The sequence below is a fragment of the Choristoneura fumiferana genome, chromosome 30 (genome assembly GCF_025370935.1).
Source record: "Choristoneura fumiferana chromosome 30, NRCan_CFum_1, whole genome shotgun sequence".
NCBI classification, from domain to species: domain Eukaryota; kingdom Metazoa; phylum Arthropoda; class Insecta; order Lepidoptera; family Tortricidae; genus Choristoneura; species Choristoneura fumiferana.
The window spans coordinates 5,043,123-5,067,521 of NC_133501.1; the positions used below are offsets into that span (position 1 = coordinate 5,043,123).

The 24,399-nt window shown below is 37.9% G+C and overlaps 2 protein-coding genes and 1 long non-coding RNA gene across 3 annotated transcripts; 2 read left to right on the top strand and 1 right to left on the bottom strand.

The window, feature by feature from the left end:
* Positions 1-528: 528 nt before the first annotated feature.
* LOC141444551 (uncharacterized) lies at positions 529-7,334 on the bottom strand. Its single transcript, XR_012453178.1, has 3 exons — positions 7,003-7,334; positions 3,498-4,477; positions 529-3,007 (listed from the first exon to the last, which is right to left on the bottom strand). It is a non-coding gene; the product is annotated as an uncharacterized lncRNA (long non-coding RNA).
* Positions 6,020-6,805, top strand: LOC141444936 (uncharacterized). The gene has a single exon (XM_074110719.1). The coding sequence runs from the start codon at positions 6,020-6,022 to the stop codon at positions 6,680-6,682; it is 663 nt and encodes a 220-aa protein (XP_073966820.1). The 3' UTR covers positions 6,683-6,805.
* Positions 7,335-9,693: 2,359 nt separating the features above from the next.
* On the top strand, positions 9,694-22,685 carry LOC141444544 (uncharacterized). Its single transcript, XM_074110110.1, has 4 exons — positions 9,694-9,842; positions 18,685-18,785; positions 19,606-19,772; positions 21,411-22,685. The coding sequence occupies exons 2-4, from the start codon at positions 18,690-18,692 to the stop codon at positions 21,598-21,600; spliced, it is 453 nt and encodes a 150-aa protein (XP_073966211.1). The 5' UTR covers positions 9,694-9,842; positions 18,685-18,689; the 3' UTR covers positions 21,601-22,685.
* The last annotated feature ends 1,714 nt before the right edge of the window (positions 22,686-24,399 follow it).

Here is a 24,399-nt window from a genome sequence, read left to right on the forward strand (position 1 = left end):
TATAAGTTTGACCGCTATGTGTGTCTGTGTCTGTGGCACCGTAGCTCTTAAACGGGTAGACTGATTTGAATGCGGTTTTTTTTATTTGATAGCAGGTTTACTAGCGATGGTTTTTAGACATGTTTTATCAAAATAGGTTCAGCTGTTTCAAGATCATCAGCTCTTTTGTTCGCTGCGGTAAGAATCTTAGACGCATAATGGGTATGTACTTTACTGTCAAACATATTTGGGACCTAAAATTTGAAACACCCATGTATGCTATATAACTATGCAAGATTATGGAATTCTCAGCCTGATGCTGCAGCCAGGATATCCAGAACACTAGTAGGTACACTTTTGATAAAACCATAGCAGATATATCGTGTTTGGATTCGTTTCGATCAGTATTTGATTCTACATACAATGCAATGGTGGCAACAGGAGGAGTTGATGCTGCAGCCAGGATATACAGCACACTAGTACACACTATAAAAAATAATAGCACATATGTCGTGTTTGGATTCGTTTTGATCAGTAATTGATTCTACATACAATGCAATGGCGGCAACACGATGAGCTGATGCTGCAGCCAGGATATCCAACACACTAGTACACTTTGAAAAAATATATATACCTACCAAAGTACCATACCATACCATTTTGTCGGCATAGCTTACATATAATATATTCGTGCAGAATTACAGCTTACTAGCATTGATAGTCCCTGAGAAAAGCCGCGGACGGACAGACAGACAGACAGACATGGCGAAACTATAAGGGTTCCGTTTTTGCTATTTAGGCTACGGAACCCTAAAAAAGGGGGGTATGTAGCGGATCTGCTCCTTTGTATTACATCAATCTTTTTTTATATAAAAACATTGATAAACTCATAAAAGTGAGATAATAAAAATGACTAAGTACAAATAATTTTATTTCTACAAATCATGATATATTTATTAGTAACAAAGTTCTTAAACTAATGTAAGTATGTATACCTAAGTATATATTTTTTTCTATCTAACATCCAAGACTAAAACTATTTAATAAACTAAACTATGTTACAAAATAAAAACGTCATCCAAATTTTCTGCCCCAGGCAATGACCCCAAGACACTGGCAGCATTACCTCTCTCAACTGTTATTCCTAATCTTTGCGAGAGGTAAGTGCCAGCCCTGGGGTCACCTGAGGCCAAAACCAGACGAGTAGATAAGTCCTACAAATAACTATTTAATTCTAATTACTAACAATACAAAACGAATACACAATTTGCAGGTGGTAGGACCTTGCATCTTGCTCGCTAATCCTGCCGTGAAGCAGTAGTGCTTGCACTGTTGTGTTTCGGCGTGGAGAGTAAGACAGCCGGTGAAATTACTGGCACGTGAGGTATCCCATCTTAGGCCTCTAGGTTGGCAACGCGTCTGCAATACCCCTGGTGTTGCAGATGTTTATGGGCGGTGGTGATCTCTTACCATCAGGAGACCCACTTGCTCGTTTGCCATCCAGTCGAATAAAAAAAAAATTGTATAAGATTTTTTTATTAATAAAAATATACAAACAAGCAGAAAGCGCGCAGCGTTTTCGTATTAGTTAAAACCGGTCGGCTTAACAATGAGCTACGTCCACGGATAAATAATAACCGTGATGCGAGGCGATGCGTTTGCGACAGGAGCGGAGCAGATTACTTTGCCGTGCAGCAGCCACCAACAAACACTATTAAAAATATCAAATGTTGTTGTTGTTGTCGTCCTATGGTACCCCAGTGGTACAAAGGGCCTTAGTGAGACGTCGCCATCCGCTCCTGTCCTGCGCCTGTTGCTCCGCGTCTCCCCAACTAAGCCCGGCCGCCCGCAGCTCGGCGTCCACGGTGCGCTGCCGCGTGTGCGCCGGCCGGCCCCGCCGCCTGCTCCCAACGGAAATGGAAGTGGATAGGGCACACCCTCCGAAGACCAGAGGACAATACAGCCAGGGTGGCGTTCACGTGGAAATGTAAATTAATTAAATAATATTTCGCGCCGTTTAAATTTATTTATTCCACAATTAAAATCAAGTGAAGTGTTTCCCCGAGTCGGGGAGCAAGTCTGGGGCCCACCTCAAGACCCCGGGATAGAAAATTTTTCCTGAGCGAGCACCGTCGGCGGCGAGATCGTCGTGCGCAGGGAGGTGCACCCATTCTGGGTTCTGTACCTTTTAACTTAAATTCAGTGCGTTCAACTCGTAAATTACTTACCGCGACCTAGCCGGTGCATTTGTTTAAATTGAATAAATCGTTACGTAAATTTTTTTAATTTGGTTTTACACTCATTTATCTCCCACTACTTAGCTTTCTTAATTTCACTACCTAAAAACTAAAATCGCCCCAAGGTTTGCAATACCTTTGGACGCGACAGTTATCTTGTGGATTACTATATTTCGATACTGCGAGGTTTACTTATTTAGTAGCTTTATTATGTAGCTGAAGTCTTACGAGAACGTCGATTATTTATTTCAAAAATAACTACAGTACTTAATCCACAACTTAACTGTTCTGTAAATAAATCTCTTTCTTTCTTTCAAATTTCGACATGCTTTATTTATATTTCAATTAACGGCGTATAATGCGCGTCTTGAAGATGCAAATGTAAAAAACTTTGCGAAGCATTCACTCTGAAATGACAATATTGTACTTCTTCCATTTGAGTCGCAGTGTTAACATAACGATAATGAATACACACATTTTTGTCATACACTTTGCTAAATATATCTATACAGTCCATTTCTGCATAGTCTGTCTCACTACTAAGAATTGATCTTACACCATCTGGATTTAGGCAGGAATTCACCAAAGGAGAAGCGAGGAGCTGTTTTCGAATTTGCGACGGCGTTATGGAGAGATCCAAGAGTTTTATAATGGAGAAGAAGAAGCAGTTCCCATCACCAGGAATGTCCTTAAAAGCCTGACGATCAGCTGGGTCTGCGCAGTTATTCAGCTGCTCATACGGCGCTTGGAAATTCTGCGACAGCTCTGGGTTCTCTACTTGCCTTTGATATCTGAAACAAATAGGTATAATACAAAATAAAATTTTTGAGTAAATCATTTCTAACAATTAAGAAAGAGAGAATGATTTTTTTGGTTCCATCAGTTGGTAAAATTATCGTCACAATTAAATCAATTCTATCCCTAAGTTCTTCCATAGTTTAGTTTAGAGGTAGTTGTGCGTGAGAAAAAGTTTCGCTTGAAACGGACGGTGCTAGATTACCATCCATCAAGGTGGTGAGGATGAACGGTTTACCATCAGGTTATCCGCATGCTTGTATCTACTTTGTTATAGGTATAGATAAGTTTATGTTAAAAAAATCATCATTTTTTCTGTCTGTACTTTTATTGACTGTATTTGGATGGTCATCTAACCTATTGTACATATGCATACAAATTTCAAGTCGATCAGATAATGGAAGTGGATGGATTAAAATAAAATTGCAAGATTTGTCCTAAAACAACAACGAGGGCAAATAAAAGCTTGTATTAACAAATGCATACCTGTCACGTTCTTTTTGATGTGCTGTAGTATGACGTTGAAATAAAGGCGCGCTAACATATTTCTTGCATTGCTTACAGAATCGATAAACCTTCGATATATTGTCAGTCCCTTGTCTTTCAATTCGCGTCACTTGATTATTCATAAGCATATTATTATGTTCTTGCGCATTGAGGTCTCTTTGAGTTGTTACGTTTTCTTCCTGCGAACTTACAAATTCATGAGAACTTTCAGTCGAACCTGCATTACTAACTGTTTTTTTCTTGTCAAAAACATCATTTACATAATTTCTTTTTTGTACATTGATTAAAAGTTTTTTCAGGTCTATTTTTCCATTTACATTGTGATATTTAATCATGTGTTTATTTAGACCAGGTGCATCGTTAAAATCATCATTACATTGTAAACAAGTGGCATTGTAACCATTTTCTGTTTCTGATATTCTTTTTACCCAATCAGGGAAGAAGATTTTATGTGTCACGAGATAGTGTCGATTTATGCGCACCCTCTTTTTCAAGCACAAAATGCATTTCTGCTTTGTAAGTTTTGTAGTATGTTTGTTTTTAAAATTTCCTTTTTTAATGCTGCTAGATGTTCCTTGGCACTTGAAAGTAGAATTAGTTTTGTTAAAATTCTTATTTTTATGCGTGCTTTTTTCTTTTGCACTGGTGTTTCGATGCTTTGTACGATCATTTGTAGTCTTAAAGCCTTCATTGCGTATTTTGGAGCTGCGGATATTTGGTTTATTGCTTATGATCTGGCAGTTTACTGAATCATCACTTGGGATGCTCAATACCAATTGAGCGAAAAGTTTTTCAGCTCTATTTCTTTTGCATAATGCAGCAACTTTAATCAAACTTTGTAGGAACGAATCTTTACTGGACTTGTGGATTTTAGATGAATTCGATTTTCTGCTTGCAGTAGCGGCCGAAGCCAGCTTCTCTAGAAAAATGTGCTTTGGGGTTCGACGGCGCATGTTGGCCTGAAATAGTAAATAAGAAACAAATAAATATCATGGGACAATTAACTAACACCAATTTCTATTGACCTAGTCCCAAACGGTTTTATTGTTAGTTTTGGTCTTATTTTATTCGTGTAAAATGGTTCAAAAATTCAAAATACTAATTTTATTCTGCAACTTCTTGAAGTAGGCCACAAAGGGTTGTTTGAAATATCACTTTTTTCAAACTACCAGCGCTTTCGGAAATACCATCATTAGTATCATTACCAAGCAGAAAGTATTTTATTCAAAATAAACAAAAATAAATAGTTACAAACAAAATACATATAAAATGGTGGCACTGATGTAACCAAATAAATATTTCTTTCTTTCATTCAAACTAAGCAAAGCTTGTAGGTACTATGGGTAAGTACTAGACAACGGATAAACATACTTATATAGATAAATTCATGCATAAATATTACACGTTCGATACTCGAAAACAAACATTAATATTATTCCTACAAATATCCGCCCCGACTGAAGATCGAACCCGGGACCTCAAGCTTCGTAGTCAAGTTAGGTTAAGTGTATGTTATTTATAGTTAGATACATTTATATGACACTAGCTTTTGCCCAAGGCTTCGCCCCCGTGGAATTCGGTTAGCGCGCGCTGTTCCCTCGGGAACTGTGCATTTTCCGGGATAAAGTGGCCTATGTCACTCTCTAGCCCATAAACTATCTCTATGTCAAAAATCATGTCGATCCGTTGCTCCGTTGCGCCGCGAAAGAAGGACAAATATACAAACGTACAAACACACTCACATTTATAATATTGGTATGGATTTGAAATTTACCACGAGCTTTATGGTGAAAGAAGAGTGTAAGGAATTTTGCCTACACGTTCCAAACAATTCAACGGCTTATGTGAAGTCGACCGACTACTTATATACCCACCCAACGAACGCCCTAAACTTACACTCAACACCTCTCATTCTCAGACAAGACTAATACCCCAGAGTCGAACAAATATAAACATAATATTAGCAAGCTAATTTAAGATCAAAGCAGATATCGAACGAGCGAGGAAGATTATTCACGAACCAAGGTCGTACATTCACCGTCCAAGAAAAAACTACAAACTTGACACTACTTTTACGGGCGTACATTAATTCCGGTTTTAGGCCGGGACTTTCAACTGAAAGTGCAATTTTGAGTTTAAAGCATACTGTCAGATACTACACCAACCGCAATACGAATGTATACGCATGTTACCTGGATCTCTCAAAGGCATTCGATTTGGTAAACTATGATATCCTGTGGCAAAAATTAAGTAACATTGACATGCCACCAGAACTAAACAATATTTTCAAATTCTGGTATCAAAACCAAACTAATGTCGTGAGATGGGCCGGAGCAGTTTCGGGGGCGTACAGGATGGAATGCGGGGTGAGGCAGGGGGGGTTGACCTCGCCGAAGCTCTTCAACCTGTACATCAACGGGCTGATTGAGGAGCTCAGCAGCACTCGCGCCGGTTGTTATATTGACGGAACGTGTGTTAATAACATAAGTTACGCAGACGACATGGTGCTGCTGAGTGCCTCTCCGTGTGGTATAGGTAGGTTACTGAACGTCTGCGAAAGTTATGCGGCCTGCCATGGATTGGTATACAATGCTAGCAAAAGTCAGTGCATGTTATTTAGGGCCAGAAATAAATGCGTGCCTGAGGTCCCTCCTATTACACTGAATGGGATACCCCTGAAGCTTGTGCCGCAGTTTAGGTACCTGGGACATGTGGTGACGTCTGACCTTAGAGACAATGCGGACATAGAGCGTGAGCGCAGAGCACTGTCTGTACGTGCAAATATGATCGCCCGCAGGTTTGCGCATTGCTCCGCTGAAGTCAAGGTCACTCTATTCAGAGCTTATTGTACATCCTTTTATACGAGTAGCCTGTGGGCGGATTTCACACAAAAACAGTACAGTGCTCTGCGAGTACAATTTAATAACGCGTTCAGGGCACTGTTGGGGCTGCCTCGGTATTGCAGCGCATCAGGGATGTTTGCGGACGCGCGTGTAGACTGCTTCCAAGCCACCATGCGCAAGCGCGGCGCGTCCCTGGTGCGCAGGCTGCGGGCCAGCTCCAACGGCGTCCTCAAAATGATAGCAAGCAGATTTGACTGCGCTTATGTGAATCACTGTTGCATGGCTCACCACAATAAGAACGCCAAGTACGACACCTATTGACAGATGATCAGTGTAGCGAAATTTAAAAAAAATATCAGCGTCTTTCTTTTTAGTTAGTCTTAGTTTTAGATAGTTGGCCATTGTTTTAATTGTTTGACATATAAGGTTTTTATTCGGAATTTACAAATGGGAATATATTGTTTAATTAATTTGACTTTGTTAGTGAATTTTATAATATTATTTAATTCCTGTAATGATAGTGCCATGTAAATACTAATTCTAGCATGTAAGTGTACTGTAATACTAACAAATTATGGATTTGTTTATGCCTGAAATAAAATTAAATTATTATTATTATTATTATTATTAATTGTACTTACCTCGATTCCGCAGGGTGGCAATGGCAACCGTACGACCACCTGTTGGCTAGATATGCTACGTTGTATGACTTCGTAACGTACTTTCGTATATCATAGAACTGCACGCTCTCCAACAGGCGTCTGAATTGTACGTATTTGTGCTAATTTACTCATTAGCTTGACTTTAACAAAAACTAAACCACCAACGACACACCACATAACCAATAAATAACCAAGTAAAACTAGTAAAACTCACGATAGAGAAATATTAGCGAATCAGCGACTGCGCGAATACAATTTTCTATTCTCCTTTCATGGACGTGATCAAGCATCTGTCTATTTCACTCGCTCCCCGTGGCCCGTCTGGACTTCCCCTCTTTATTGATTGACGTCAGACAGAGAGTGACGAAATCGTTGATATTTTTGTGACAAGCACACATTATCAGATTTTATTTTAAGCGAATTAAGCCAGAAATAATTCAAATTAATTTCTGCCGTCATTGATGATCGCAAAAACTATTTTTTTAATCTAATTTTCGTATAATTATGCTATCCATGTATTGTTTTATGGGCCTGAGTGATGTTAGTGTGATGCGTGCACTATATACACGTCGACGCCTCGTTTATTGGTTAGTTTCGAGTTGAGAATAGTGTTAACACAATATCGATAGTTTTAATATCGATACTTTTTAGTAGATTGAGGAGGGCCAATTTATTTTCGATGCTCAAAGAATATGAAACATGAAATGGCAATTAAACTCAAAATATTAACTTTGCCATGTCTAAACATTTATGAAGTAGTACTATATTTCAAAAACAACAAGAACCAATTTTCGGGTTTTAATAGCATTCGTCAGAAGGAGATAATATCCACAAAGCCTTATAGAACAGCCTTGCTCGCTAAAAGTTTTCTCGGAATGGCTCCAAAAATTTATAACACTGCCGAAAAAAATTTAGAATTAGATGACATACAATTATTTCATCATCATCATCTCAGCCTATATACGTCCCACTGCTGGGCACAGGCCTCCTCTCAGAACAAGAGGGCTTGGGCCATAGTTCCCACGCGGGCCCAGTGCGGATTGGGAACTTCACACGCACCATTAATAATAACTATAAGTACTGCTTATTTTTACCAGACTACAATGCCATCTTGTCTTGACTACAACGTTTACCTGCTAGCTCTGATGTTAATTTGAAAAGGTTTTGTAGCGAAATAGTTTCATTCCCCAAGCGTATTTTTATCCAGTAGTTTATTAGAAACATTATTTACTCCTTTGTTGACTACGAATCGTTGTGGGCATTTTTTGTTATTGTTCAAAGAAACCGCCACAGTGAAACTGACAATCATTAAAATTATTGCCAGTGTAAGAAATTAGTTCCAATGAAATTCCGCAACATGGCGAATAGCCATATATATATTTCCGGTCAGACTTTATCTGTTATCTGTATCGCTTACTATTTCTGGTGTACAATAAAGAGCCTTTATATTGTATTGTAAATAAACATGGGTTGACGAGTTGTATCTACGCTCATAACTTGCGAACGACGGCACTGAATTGGATTTTTATTTTTTTGTTGTTTTATTTAATTGTCAGAACTAGGTCTGTGCTAAACAAAATTTAAAAAAAAGACTGGAACGGGTGTGAAGCCTCAGGCAACAGCTAGTGTATAATTTATTATGTACCAATGTAACACTTAAAATTTGAAAACTTAAAAAATATATATATAAAGGTTGCAAAAAGTACAATGTTTTACAATGGTTGTTACCTCTTTTTAAGTATAAAATACCTGTAGTTAATACCTTCTGTAGTAAAAGGTAAATTACAAAAAACACTAGATACTAGGAAAATATTTCAAGACGTCTCATCATCATCATCCCAGCCTATATACGTCCCACTGCTGGGCACATGCCTCCTCTCAGAACAAGAGGGCTTGGGCTATAGTCCCCACGCGGGCCCAGCGCGGATTGGGAACTTCACACGCACCATTGAATTGCTTCGCAGGTTTGTGCAGGTTTCCTCACGATGTTTCCCTTCACCGCAAAGCTCGTGGTAAATTTCAAATGTAATTCCGCACATGAATTTGGAAAAACTCAGAGGTGCGAGCCGGGGTTTGAACCCACGACCCTCTGTTTGAGAGGCGATAGGTCAAACACTAGGCCACCACGGCTTTTTTGACGGCAAGACGTCTAGTACCTAAATACGTTTAGTAAAATAATTAAATATTTATAAATAATTCATTTTAACACTATGCCCAAACCTTTGATGTTTAATTTTTGTAATATTTTGATGCACAATAGAAAAAAAAGGTGTCCGAAAATATATGATAATTTTACTGACGGATTAAATAGTTTTTTTTTACTCAGGAAACTATTCATTTATTGAATCAGGCTTAACTTACGACGACCTTATTGTACCTAGCTAAGCTTATGCAAGATATGCATGTTTTATTTTATAGTGTTTAATTGATTTTTTACATATTATTGTTTGTCTGTTTATTTTTAAATTTAATTTTGAATAATGCAATAACTTTTAAGATTTCCTTTAAACGCTCTCCTGAAAAAAGCCTTCCACTCACATGTTTGACAGGGACACCAATAGTTGCCGCCGTTGCCGGCCCCATATTGCAGTGAAATTATGGCCCGTAATGGTATCCACAATTGTCGATATTCGCCATCGACCAGCATCCACAACACTACTTGAGTCGAGTCGTTCGAGTCGAGATTAAAGTTTAGTTCGCGTACAGAAGAAGTTCCGCCCGGTAGTTACAAAAAACTCGTATTATAACAACCATCCATTGTACTAATAAGTTCCAACACAAATTTGCAGATAAACAGACCGCGATACCAACTGTAATCTGTAAGTACAAAATAAACAGTCTATAATATTGTTATTTGTAAGTTCAGTGGTTTTTAAGTATACCGAATTCCGGGGCGATTGATACCCAGTTAGAATACAAACGACGCACTCAGAATTTGACCTTGATTGTTAATTGGTGCTTAATATTAAAGATTAATAACTACGTTGCTGGACACAACTGGACTTAGTCTACTAGGTGTTGCACTGCACGCGACTCCGTCCGTTTATCTGTATCCTGCGGGAACTACGCAATTTTCCGGGATAAAAACTATCCGTATACGGAATTTCATCTATCGGTTCGGCGGTTTAGAAGTGATGATGTAGCAAACAAACAAACAGACTTACATATTTTCGCATTTATAATATAAGTGGGGTTTTAATATTGATCAACATACTACGCCTTTGACAGGAAATAGGCAACATTTACTTATTATAGACAACTAGCTGTTGCCAGTGACTTCGTGTTCGAAAAATTCGTTTATCGCTATCTCGCCGGAACTATGCAATTTTTATCCTTTGTCCCAGTCTCAAACTACATAATAATATGTGTCTTCATATATGTACACTCGATAAAACTGAATTACTCCTGCGCAGCCTGCTGCCTGCTGAGCGTTTATTCCTGCTGAGCTGGCAACGTTTCATTTTTGATAGTTTTTCTCGATTATTCCATAAAAATTGAATGAAAATTAAAAATGTTGTCTGATAGAACACTTCTTAATACGAGTATATAAGTTAATGTGTCCAGCTTCTCCAATAATTCGTTAAGTATAGACTTTTATATTCCTTAAAAACGAATTAATGTTAATGACCGGTTTTTAAAGGAAATAAAAGTCTATAACGAATAATTCTAACATAATCATAAGTACTTATAACATTTTCCATTTTGAGAATGGTAGGAGGTTGAATTAAACAAAAAATAGTTAATCTTTAGTTAATTTATTTCTTAAAGTAGAAATATCAAAATTATCTAAGCCAGGCTAGAATGACAATATGTCAATTTTGACAGTCTCAAAAATGATACCAGATTAAAGTTTCGTAAAAATGCGTGGACAGCATTCGCTGGCCAGTCTACCTAATCATTTTCGCTAGGTATGATTTCTTTGGCAGATGTCTTGTCTGACCATTGGGCTTTATATTCAAAGATCGATTCTACTCGCATAACTACAACAATTAATAATAAAACAATAACTAATTGTATTAAAGCTCCTTAACTCCAATAATCTTTAATACCCGAATTAAGATTAGAAGTTAATGTAATCTAAACAAATAATTTTCAGAGAAATAAACAGTTTAAATTTTTTTTTTTTTTTTAACTACAAAGCTACTTTTGTTTTGTAACATTTTAAAATAACTTGACAGATAATTTATTGATCCTTAAAGTTTAATTGTTATTATCAGTGTATCGGACATGGCGGTGTTATCGCTGTCTCTTGATACGGAGGCCTTTAGGGTGCGAAAAAAAACCGATTTTTACAATAAAATTTAAAATCGGATTTTTTATATAGTTATATCAGATATATGTATATCCAAATATATATTTTTTTATTTGTGTGCAGAAAAAAACTATTTTACGAGCCTTTCATCACTATAAAATTTTAATTTGATTGGTTTACTTATTCATATTTATACTACATTATATATAAAATTATGATTCCTTACCTATCTGGTAAACAGAATTTGGCAATTCAATTCAATATGTATACTACACTACAATTCGTTTTATTTTGACAGCTTATTCAACTTTTTAGCGTTCCGTACCCAAAGGGTAAAAAGTTCTGAGTAGGGCGAGAATCTAGAATTACCCAATTCTGAAAAAAAAAGGTTTTTTGCGCTATTTAAAGTAAAAATGCCCACTTACTGGTTAGGTATTATTATGTCTTATTAATATAATTTCTAGGAAGGGAAATATCTAAACCGTGAAATCAAACTCAAACAGGTTTTTGCGTTATGTTGTAGGTGTACAATTACAGTATACATACTATAGTATAGTATAAGGAGGGGGGGGGGGGCGACGCCGATACCGTGTTCCTATCTTATGCCTAGTTTTGGCCGCGTAGTTCGACTACATTTGTATAAGTAGTGTAGGGTGTGCGGGCAAGGACATGTTTAGCTGAGTGCGTGTTTCTCATTTGTATGCCGGTGTTTTGGTAATAGAACGCAACACATTGAAATATAGAATATAGAATAGGGTTGCCAATTAAAAAAAACTAGGATTCGAAATTTTAAAACTAGTGCTATTCGTTTTAAGAGGGAAGCAGTGACAGAGTAGCAATATTTAAAATATGCACCTAAATAAAGTTGAGTATTAGATACGAAGTGAGAATTTGAACTAACTTTTTTTGCAATGTAGGTACCTATAGATAGTGCCACGAGAGTTGAAGTGAATAATTACACACACAGCTACAAAAAGAACTGATTGCACAAAGGGAGAATGAATTAAATGAATGCGTAAATGTGAAAAATCTGCTGTCATTACACGACACGTTGTGTTGTGTGTGTGATTGTGGCACTACCATAATACATATTTCTCTCTTATACAACAATAACATGTAAACAACACAGGCCAGAAATAAAAACGTTAATTTATTTATTATTTCCAAATAATTACACAGAAACATTAACAAACATAGATCCTGTTATTTGTAAACAAGCTTTGGTCTGCAGCCGGTCCACAGAAGAGTCAAATCACGGAAGCATTAGATAGCATAAATACCTAACTAAAAAAGCGGCCAAGTGCGAGTCGGACTCGCCCATGAAGGGTTCCGTAGCAGCAAGTAAAGTTCCTTTACTTTACGATTTATGACGTATTAAAAAAAACTACTTACTAGATCTCGTTCAAACCAATTTTCGATGGAGTTTGCATGGTAATGTACGTATACATCATATATTATTTTTAGTTTTATCATTCTCTTATTTTAGAAGTTACAGGGGGGTTACACACATTTTACCACTTTGGAAGTGTCTCTTGCGCAAACTATTTAGTTAAGAAAAAATATATATTAGAAACCTCAATATCATTCTTGAAGACCTATCTTTATATAGGTATGGGTTTGATGAAAAAAAAATTTTGAGTTTCAGTTCTAAGTATGGGGAACCCCGATAATTTATTGTTTTTTTTTTTCTATTTTTGTGTGAAAATCTTAATGCGGTTCACAGAATTCATCTATTCACCAAGTTTCAACAATAGTTCTTATAGTTTCGAAAAAAGTGGCTGTCACATATGGATGGACAGACAGACAGACAGACATGAGGAATACATAAGGTACTTTTAACCCTAAAAAGTACTTTTTTAGAGTACTGCCTATTGCCATAACGGAGCAGAAAGATTAGCCGAAAGAAATATTTGAACGTTTGTCGTAATAAAACTAGACGAAGTAAAATTATGCCAACTGATAATTTGACCAAACGAATAAAATACGAAAAAGTAAACAGTATAGTCAACTAAGAAATTGGTTTACCACCCTAAGGTAATTTGTAGCGCTTAAAACGTCAAAGCCTATTTTCACTTACAAGTCAATATGACAATATTCAGCCTTATTGTTTTATTTCTGAAATAGAAACTAATATAAAGGATTTACATAGATATAAAAACAAGAATTCCTAACGTAAGATATCTATAAACACAAATAAATGTAATAAATGTTTGTGGAAGTGAAACTACTGCGATATGTTTTTTTGGGAAGTATGTTTTGCCCAAACACCGTCAACCTTAGTGTTGGCATGTGTACGTCATATGTGGTGCGTATTGTAATTCTGTGAACTCAATACCGGGTGTGGCCTGTAATACGAGCAGAAAAATTAAAACATAGATCGTCCTAGTCAGACTGAACAACATTAGTTCAGCGACTTTTTAAAATAACGGAGTCTTTGAATTTTTCTTTTTTCATATTAATTAAATACTGCTATTAATGTACGCCATCCTAGAAGACAACTGAAGTCACGCTACAAACATAAAGCATTTCGCTTTACATTGCTTCTTCGAAAAAACTTAAAAGTGTCGAATAAACGTAAAAATTAAAATAACTAATTACTTTTAAAAGTCGCTGAACTAATGTTGTTCAGTTTGAGGAGTATGATCTATGTTTTAATTGTTTGCTAATATTATAGGCCACACCCGGTATATGTACATACAGATATATTTTTAAAGACCAGGGTCTTAGGCTTCTAGGTTGGCAACGCATCTGCAATATCTCTGGTATTGCAGATGTTTATGGGTGGTGGTGATCTCTTACCATCAGGAGACCCACTTGCTCGTTTGCCATCCAGTGGAATAAAAAAAAAAAAAAAAAAAAGACCAATGATTCTCCTCGAGTTGTTGGTAATAACGGGTGGTGATGATTTCCCATCCATGCTTATTCGTTTGCTACCCCACTTATGCAAAAATAATCAAGGTGTTAGTAAATACATAATTGAGACCCTTAACCCTTTCCGGCCGAGACACTGTTTTTCCGAATTTTCTTCTAAGTAATTTGTCATTTGTCAGTTAATCTTCACCGTTTTTAGAACAAAGTCTTAACTGACAGCTAAAGCCCGGTATTAAATTATCTAAGTAGTAGGTATGAAACCTTGTTAGAAAATTGAATCGGCTTGTGCGTCCGTAACATTTAGACGGGTATAATGAAGAAAAGGATTTAAAAACACAAACACAACCTGATCTAAAACAGCGTAATCGATTCTACTCTCGATTATGAGCACACCTACGGAGCAAACTAGTTATGTATACCTATCCCTAACTGTATAATTGATCTGTATAATTAGTAGATCAATATGTTAATAACTAATATAACCTTTTGACATATAATATTCTAATTTATATCATTTACCGTAGGATAATTTATTGAGAAATATTAAGAAAATACAATATATCCATAGGACTAAAACTACCATTAAATTATAATAACTAAAATTATTAATATTAATTTTTTCACCTTATCAATATTAATTTTCCACGAACTAAGGCGATCTTTGCCAAAGTCATAAAATATTTTATAGCCTCCTGCGAGCGAACCATGTAATCTAAATCAAATATTCTTTCCGCCATACCAACGGAATTTAGTATAAAAGCTCACACTCAGCATCCAGGATCATTCGTTCGGGTGACTTGGTAGAGTTAACACTAAGCCTTCAACTCATGTATTAATTCTTGATTTTATTAAAAGTACCTATAAGTGTAAAGTAAAGCTAAACTCTTTTCTTCGAATCTACCTTAACGTCCTACGACACACGAGTGACGACAAAGGCAAGACTTCGAGCGTCGACAGAGCTACGTGATCTCTTTCTTCAAACAAACCTGTGCCCTTAGCGTAAGTTTTCGGTTACAAAATACGTCACGATCGCGTTCGCGTTAAAATCTCAATTTATATGGAAACACGAACGTTTGCGATGGTCGTGTTTCGTTTGTAACCGAAAACTTACACTGAGGGCACAGGTCCAAGCATCCCTGAAACCTTTGACTATGCTGAAACCACCTCTACGGTTGGCTGAAGCGGGCACTGGCCCATTTTAGCTACTTTAGGGCTTTCAGTTATTTTGATTAAAACCTTGTACCGAATATGGCCTGTAACAGGACCAAATAATTAAAACGTAGATTCTACTCGTCATACTGAACGATATTAGTTCAGCGACTTTTAAAAAAACAAACACGAAATGAAATGATATCTTATTATAGTGTTACTCCACTTGCAGGGCTTTTTAATCTAGGTTTAAGTGGTCTTAAGTCCTGTCAGATGCATACAAGAACTGTCAATTTAAGCCTTAAATCGAGATTTAAAAAAAGCCTTTAAGACGTCCTTAATGATAATACTTTAGTTTATTGATTTATTATTATTGTTTATTAACATGAAATGCGTTACAGTTATGACCTCTGGTTTTTGACAAGTGAAATATACATATATATTAATGTATGTTGCATGCCTATGGAGGCGAAACAATATACTATATTGTAATAATAACATCTGTACTTACATGTATTTCAAGCAATAAATGAACTGAAATTGAAATTGAATGATGGAATCTTTAGATTTTCTGTTTTTCATACAAATTAAGTGTACGCCATTAGAGTCCAATTGACGTTGTCTGTCATAATAGCCTACAAACATTAAACATTTTGCTCTACATTTCTGCTTCGAATAAACTTTAAAGTGTAATAGAAATATAAAAACGTCTTATTTTAAAGCCGCCGAAGCAATGTCGTTCATTTTGAGGAGTACAAACTGTTTTAAATATTTCCTCATATTACAGAGTACAGACCACACCCCGTCTAATACAAGAAAATTAAGGAGTCTAAACAACCGATATAAAATGATATTTCTGTGAAAATGGTTCAAAAGTATTATAACCCATATAATATTTAGAATAGGCTAATCATTAGCTTTCATTTGATATCCATATTGTTACAATAAAAAATGTTTTTTTTTATTCCTTCGCCATATTTTTTTCGCAGACGCCATATTGAAATATTATAATATATACCCTATGGTGGCCGAGTGGTTTGACCTATGGCCTCTCAAGCAGAGGATCGTGGGTTCAAACCCCGGCTCGCACCTCTGAGTTTTTTCGAAATTCCTGTGCGGAATTACATTTGAAATTTACCACGAGCTTTACGGTTAAAGAAAACATCGAGAGGAAACCTGCACAAACCTGCGAAGCAATTCAATGATGTATGTGAAGTTCCCTATCCGCGCTGGGCCCGCGTGGGAACTACTGCCCAAGCCCTCTCATTCTGAGGGGAGGCCTGTGCCCTGCAGTGGGACGTATATATATAGGCTGGGATGAGGACCCTATGCCACTTCGACAGTTAGTTATGAATGACAAATCCAATGATACCTCATAATGTTAAAATCCGTCCAGCCGTTTTGGTTGCAGCGAGGACCAAAGAAATGGACATACATACCCACATACATACATACATACGCTCTAAAAACACAACCTCCCTTTGGACAGTCGGGTATAATGATCGCACACTCCGTATGTTTAACTAAGCGGGGCTGAGCCAACATTGGGTTTATAGATGGCCGCTTTACAGCATGAATAATGTACAAAATAAAACCCAAGTGTTAACCTTTGATCCTTCTAATCATAATATTCAGTTTATTTTCGTACTCCGTTCATTTGAAACAATAAAGCGATAGAGAGCTCCCATCGACCGTGGATATACCCATGTAACAAACAATATTTAAAACTGTGGTATATAATTAACTAAACAGCGCACGGGGTTTCCACTGAACTGATTAGAAGTATAAAAAAACCTGTTTGAAACCAGTTAGATGCCAAATGACGCGCTGAATTCCCTTGTTTATTATATTAGAGCTTCTATCATGTTTGCTTCTGGGTTTGACCTGGATTTATCCTCCTACTGTCTCCCTCTAGTCTAGTGGTTAGTTACGTAGTAGCTAGTAGTTACGTTTTATTAGATAAGCAGCAGGATATTTATAAGTTTATTGAAATAAGCAGAATTAATAATGGGATACCTCAATTTAATTTAATTTTCAACTTTAACTGCATGTACTAAGATGTTAATTATTATTTATTTTTAAAGTTGTACAATTATGAGTTTACATACATAAAAAAGAACTAATTAAAGTAATTATTAGAATTAATTATATTTTAGTTTTATTAAAATCGGTACCGGCGTTTTTGCCAAATGGAATTTTATAATTTATATTTTCTGTCACTATTGTACCGTTTTTGTCAAACTTAAAACTTAAAATTGCTAAAAGTGGTTCCAAAGCGGTAACGTTTCGTGTGCTCTTGTCTACCCCATTTGGGAATACAGGCGTGATGTTTGTGTATGTGTGTGTGTGTGGGAGTGAGGCCAGGTATGCACCGCGGTTTTCATAGGAACCGCAGTGTTTGAGGCGCCCGCTGCTGCACTTGAACTCTAACAAGGAGACTGCACTTTGGTTCTCGCTTGCACAACGCTCTCAGTTAATCTTAATAATCTGTTAAATTAAATTAAATATAAATAAAAATGCCGTGAAGCCGTGGTGGCCGAGTGGTTTGACCTGTGGCCTTTCAAGCAGAGTATAGTGGGTTCAAACCCCGGCTCGCATATCTGAGTTTTTTTTAATTCATGTGCGGAATTACATTTGAAATTTACCACGAGCTTTACGGTGAAGGAAAACATCGTGAGACCTGCACATACCTGCGAAGCAATTCAATGGTGTGTGTGAAGTTCCCAGTCCGCACTGGGCCCGCGTGGGAACTACGGCCCAAGCCCTCTCATTCCGAGAGGAGGGCTGTGCGCAGCAGTGTATATAGGCTGGGATGAAATAAAAATGAGCTGTCGAAATGTATGTACCTGCATAACTCCCGAACGACGGCATCAAATTAGATAGTTATTTTTTTGTAGAGTTCGTATTTAGTTCGTATTGTCGAGAAAAGGTTTGTGGGTAACAAAAAAAAAGACTGGTAAAGCTACCACGAAAATATCTGACGCTACGCCCCTGTCTGGCAGTGACATCCTGGTGTTCCGGCCAGGACCGTCTCCACAGGACTCCTCAACGGTTAATGGCATCGACTTGAAATTTGGTACGGAAATGGTATTTAGTGACAATGCAAGTAGAGTTAACAAAAAGTACCGTCATCAAAAAACTCGTTCTTTCTTTCTTTCTTATTAATACTGAGCTGTAAATCCATACAAATATTATAAATGCGAGAGTGTGTGTGTTTGTTTTGTCCATCTTTTACGTCGAAACGGAGCGACGGATCGACGTGATTGTTGGCATAGAGATAGCATTATGGGTCAGAGAGTGACATAGGCTACTTTTAATCACGAATAAAAGCATAGTTTCCCAAGGGAACGCGGGCTAGTATGATAATATAATATTGTAATTGATTTCAGTTACGATGGCTTATCGTGGACAAAGGTACTACAGCAGCGAGAGCGAATCGTCGTCGGATGATGACAGGAGCGTGGCAAGCAGCAATAGGAGTGTTCAGTCGGTAAACAAAAAGCTAAAAGTTCAATATCTCAAAAACGGCTTAACCGATTTTGATGAAACATGTCTAATTGTCTAAGAACCATCGCTAGAGAACCTGACTTCAAATAAAAGAAACCGCATTCAAATCGGTCCACCCGTCTAAGAGCTACGTGCGATAGGCAAACTTATATCACCCCTCTTTTTGCGTCGGGGGTTAAAAAAATTAATGGTGTAGATAGCTAATAAAGTATGGAAGTTTTGAAGTTAGTTCGAAAAAAAAAGTTGTTAGTTTTTTTTTAATTGCTCTTGAAAGTCTTTGTAGCATTTAGTCTACGCTCACTTTATGAAATTCTATTTTTTAACGGTTGGGTCAGTGTTTCGTCTTTTTTTAACAAGTCATATGACCCTATTATTCGACTCCTCCCCGAAACTCAAACTATAATATAGTTATATTATGTATGTATACCGAATACCGTCTAAATAGACAAACAAATGAAGCCGTGGTGGCCTAGTGGTTTGACTTATCGCCTCTCAAACAGAGGGTCGTGGGTTCAAACCCCGGCTCGCACCTCTGAGTTTTTCGAAATTCATGTGCGGAATTACATTTGAAATTTACCACGAGCTTGCGGTGAAGGAAAACATCGTAAGGAAACCTGCACAAACCTGCGAAGCAATTCAATGGTGCGTGTGAAGTTCCCAATCCGCACTGGGCCCGCGTGGGAACTATGGCCCAAGCCCTCTTGCTCTGAGAGGAGGCCTGTGCCCAGCAGTGGGACGTATATTAGGCTGGGATGATGATGAGACAAACAAATAGATCCATAAAAGTGGCGTTATATTTGCAGGCCCGGTCCAACAACTCCTCAAGAGCAGAGGTCTGGTGCTGCCGGGAGTGCTCCCGCGAGTTCTCCTCCCGCCAGGGTCTGAACTGCCACATCACCACCATGCATGAACGCGCCAGGCCCTCCAGGGAGACACCTGAGCTGGAGCGCTTCGGACAGCTTTCTATGAGGTTGGTGCTTTTGGGTCCATCAAATTTTTAGTGTAGCTGGTTGTCATGGTAACGTCTCTCAGGTCACTTCGAAAAAGTATGATTTTATGGGGTACAAAACGCTCTTAAAGCTTACAATGGCCTCTGTCTTATCACACTTATATGCTGTTAACAGCAGCTTGTCCTTTAAGACGAGCCCTGGTTACTTAAGTGACCTGATTTGTATTGTTGGGAAATGAGGGGTTAATAAACTCGCAACGTTCATATTCTCCGACCAAGTGGTGACGATCTGCGAAAGGCTGCTGGTAGCTGGATGCGTCGAGCCGAGGACCAGGTGCAAAAGCATTGATTGGGGGAGGCCTATGTTCAGCAGTGGACTGCTGCTATAGGCTGATAATGATGACCGTTCTTATGTGTGTTCGGCCAGGATCATCTCCGCAGGATACTCTATAACACAATTCAGATCTATTGTCAAGAAGACATTAATATCTAAGGCTTATTATAAAGTTAATGATTATATCATGGATAATTCCGATCCGCATTAGCGATCCCTTCAAATAGCGAACCTACTGTGTTAAAAATAAAGTTGTGTTAAATACTTGTGATGTACGAGTATACATATTATCATTTAATGATATTGTAAATCTGTTTAAAAAAAAATACCTCGTTGAGTTTCTTGCCGGATTCTTCTCAACAGAGGTTTTTCCGAACCGGTGGTAATTTTTTTTTGACATTCATAAGTGCTTGTTATAGCCTAAATTGAATGAAGATATTTTGACTTTGACTTTGACTTTCAACAGTTAATGGAATTGACTTGAAATTTGGTACGTCATACATTACACCAGTTGTTAAATTTTTCATACTTCAAAAGGATAAAACTGAATCATTATAGACCACTAGACATAGATCACCTTGTTGTCCATTTGTCTGATATAAAGAAGAGGTACAAAGCTGAAATTAATATTACCTACACAAACCTCTTAGCCCTTGTAGCAGTGATAATAATAAACTACTAAGTCGACGTCATCCAAAGGCGTTTCCATACAAATTGTCGGGGAATTATCTATGGTGGTTCTCGTTTGCGATCCATAACATTATAAGCCATAATGTAATTTTTGGCATAATTATCATTTGCCGTAACTCTTCGTTCTCTAAACCTTAAAATTGACAGAAACTGCAATGGCCATCATGTAGAAGTCTTCACGTTTGGTTAGGTTTATTTTATAAAAATCAGGTTTATTTCATAGAATTACTAAATTAAGTGGTTCAACTCACGATTACAAACCAGGGGCGGTCCGACTAGTTTGGATCTTTTCGGAAGATCTTTTTCATAGGTGAATGTATTCACGACAGTGGCAATGGTGTTCACTGCAGAGAGCGCCACCATTGTGAAAGCACTCGCTTATGAAAAAGATCTTCCGAAAAGATCGAAACTACTTGGACCGTCCCTGGCTTCGTGAGTTGAACCTTCCAATCTAGTTATTTTATCAAAATCTCTCACGAGAGTTTAAGTAATGTTAATTATTCATAGTTTTCAAGAAGAAACAGTTATGGCAAATGATCATTATCGCAAACATTACATTATGACCTTTCTACTACACCTATACAAAGTATGATATCCTCAGTGTTAGAGACCGACTTACCCTTGGTCCTTTCCAGGTCTTCAGACCGTTTCCAGTGCACTCGCTGTGGCAGTGACTACGCCACCCAAGGCAACTTGAACCGCCACCTGAGAGAGTACCATGGGGCCGGCGCGAGCGCAGCTCCGAGAGTCAACGTTAGAAGCCAAACTAATGTACAGAACAATGTTAGGATACAAAACAACTACTTCTACATCAAGAAAAATTAAATGTCAATGAAGCTTTTAAAAATTTTTGGGTGTATTATCGAACCAACTGAATCGCGACCCACTGTGGAACCTTTTCGTAGTGAAACTCATAATGACATCGCAGTGTTTGACACAGGGAATTCATTGTGATTACTGTGAGAATGTTTTACGATGGGTCAGGATTGGAATGGTTCGACTGTACGTATTTTTTAAATTAATAAGCTTATACGTGTCTAATACGCTTTGATAATGTAACCGATAGAGTAATTAATAGTTTTTTTTAAGTATAAACAATATATTCAGACAAATGCATTATTCTGCAGGATACAACTGAAGTAAAAACTATCGTAAAAGTATCTTAATTATAACAATTTTCCCAAGTCTTGTCTCTGCGGATGAGGGCTGCCTGGCTGCATTTTCACGCAGGATTGTGATCACAATACATTGGGCGAGAAATGCGCTACAGTTCATTTTTTTTACTTGTCCGAAAAGTTTGTGTGCCTCCGAGCTCTACGGACCCAAAGTTTCAACAGCAAAAGCCGCAAATATGTACCCCCTTATTCATAAAACTTAACAAGCCTATGTTAACTAACAAATGATTTGTCCCTTTCTAACAAATACAAATGTCGAAGTGACAGATAAGGACAAACTTATTTTAGCGGCATTTTAACTAAAATAGGTTTGATTGTCGTTTATGAATAAGGGGGTTAGTCTTTACAGAGCCCTGTATATTTGCGGCGTTTTGCTGTCTCATACAGCCTGTGCTGCTGCTCCGCCTGCCTTGATTGATGACGAGGCTAAATGGGACGGCGTTTATGTGTCCACATAAGTTGGATCCCAGATAAGTGGCCGATCCATTTGTCAGGGTAGAGCAAACCTCGGCTTTTCGTTGATACCACAGAGTAAGTATATAATAGTAAAAGTACTGATACTTGGTAATTCGGTGATACTGTGTTTTCATCTTACGCTAAGCTCGCAACGGTAAATTGCAAGCAATGAGTGCTAAAAGACTGGTGAAATATCGCTAATAAATGAGCCAATTGCAAGCAAGACCGTAACGTCAAAAAACCTCACGATACTAACGCCATCTAAGAGTATATATCGCTAGATGGGTTGAGTATCGTTTGACGTTTGCTTGCGATTGGCTCATTTAGTTATTGAACCAATCACGAGCAAACGTCAAACGGACCTCACGATACTATTAACGCCATCTAGCGAAATTTGGCCTTTGTGAAAACCCTCATTGCTGCCAACCCGATAGCAAGCGTCAAATCTGACAGCTGCCATCGATTTATACCTTGCATTTGCAGGTGGTAGGACCTTGTGCAAGGTCCGCCCGGATTGCTACCACCATCTTGCTCGCTAATCCTGCCGTGAAGCAGCAGTGCTTGCACTGTGTGTTTGCGTGGAGAGTAAGACAGCCGGCGAAATTACTGGCACTGAGGTATCCCATCTTAGGCCTCTAGGTTGGCAACGCATCTGCAATACCCCTGGTGTTTATGGGCGGTGGTGATCTCTTACCATCAGGAGACCCACTTGCTCGTTTGCCATCCAGTTGAATAAAAATAAATAAATAAAATCCTCATATAATGAGATGTAGGATAATAAATTAGTATCACCGAATTACAAAGTATTATCGATAAGCCAAGGTTTGCCTAATAATATTTTTATGGACATTACCCATATATTATTATTGTTAGATATAACGTATAGTTAACGTAGTAGCCTAATGGTTTGACCTGTGGCTTTTTAAGTAGAGGATCGCGGGTTGGAGACTTGGTTCGTACCTCTAAGATCCGGTCCAGACGGAGCGTTTTGCGCACGAGGGCACTCGCGCGTTTCTGAGGTACTAGAGCTACATACACCCGTCCAGATGCTCTCACTCAGAGGCGTCTTTAGCCAATGTAGCGCCCGTGTGCAATTATTATTTTAGCGCCATCTAGGAAGCGCACGGTCAAAATGGAATAGGTACAGTCACCAGCAAATTATTGCTGCATATATTATATATGCAACAGCGAAGCGTGCAAAAATATCTGACACATCCGTCCGGCCCTAGGAATAGAGTCGTGTCAGATATTTATGCACGCTTGTTGAGTCAGATATTGGTGCTGGTGACTGTACAAAGTGTGACAAAGTGCCGTGGCGGGCAACCCTAATACCGCTGCGGTCGTGTGCAACGCACACCCTGCACTATAGGTAAAGACGCCTCTGCTCTCACTAGGAAGCCTGCGAGAGCATCTGGACGGGATGTACTCGTATGTAGCTCTAGTCTAGTATCTATCTACGCTCCGTCTGGGTCTAAGTTTATCGTATTTTATGAGCAGTACATTTGGAATTTATCATGACCTTACGGTAAAGGAAACCCACACACCCGCGAAGATCAACGGAGTGTTTGAGGTTCCCAATCGGCGATGGGCTCGCGTGGGAGCTATGATTCAAGCCTCATTCTGAATGCCTGTGCTTTGCAATGGATGATATTGTATAAGTTTTACAGTCAAAACCGTTTACAGCGACACCAGTTATAAACGACTTATCGAATGTAACGACCGAGGAAAGGTCCAACACGATTTTATAGTAACGGTCGGTTCCCTGACTTATGTATCCACTTTTTCATAAAGTGGATACTTGGAGCACCGACTGTACATATATACCAAAATAACACTGGTTATAACGACCAACCGTGTTTAACGATCAATTATTGTTGTCTCTTCTATATATGTATATCGTTGTAAACGAGTTTCACTGTAAATAATGTTTTTTTATGTAAACTAGTTTAATATTGATTACAAGTTTTATCAAAAATATCTGTTGTTTCATGTA

Excerpts from the sequence above, each read along its gene's own strand:
- LOC141444936 (XM_074110719.1), top strand. The coding sequence starts at position 6,020 with ATGGTGCTGCTGAGTGCCTCTCCGTGTGGTATAGGTAGGTTACTGAAC.
- LOC141444544 (XM_074110110.1), top strand. The coding sequence starts at position 18,690 with ATGGCTTATCGTGGACAAAGGTACTACAGCAGCGAGAGCGAATCGTCG. Across the intron at positions 18,786-19,605 it reads GCAATAGGAGTGTTCAGTCG|GCCCGGTCCAACAACTCCTC; the intron begins GTAAACAAAAAG and ends TTATATTTGCAG. Across the intron at positions 19,773-21,410 it reads TTCGGACAGCTTTCTATGAG|GTCTTCAGACCGTTTCCAGT; the intron begins GTTGGTGCTTTT and ends GGTCCTTTCCAG.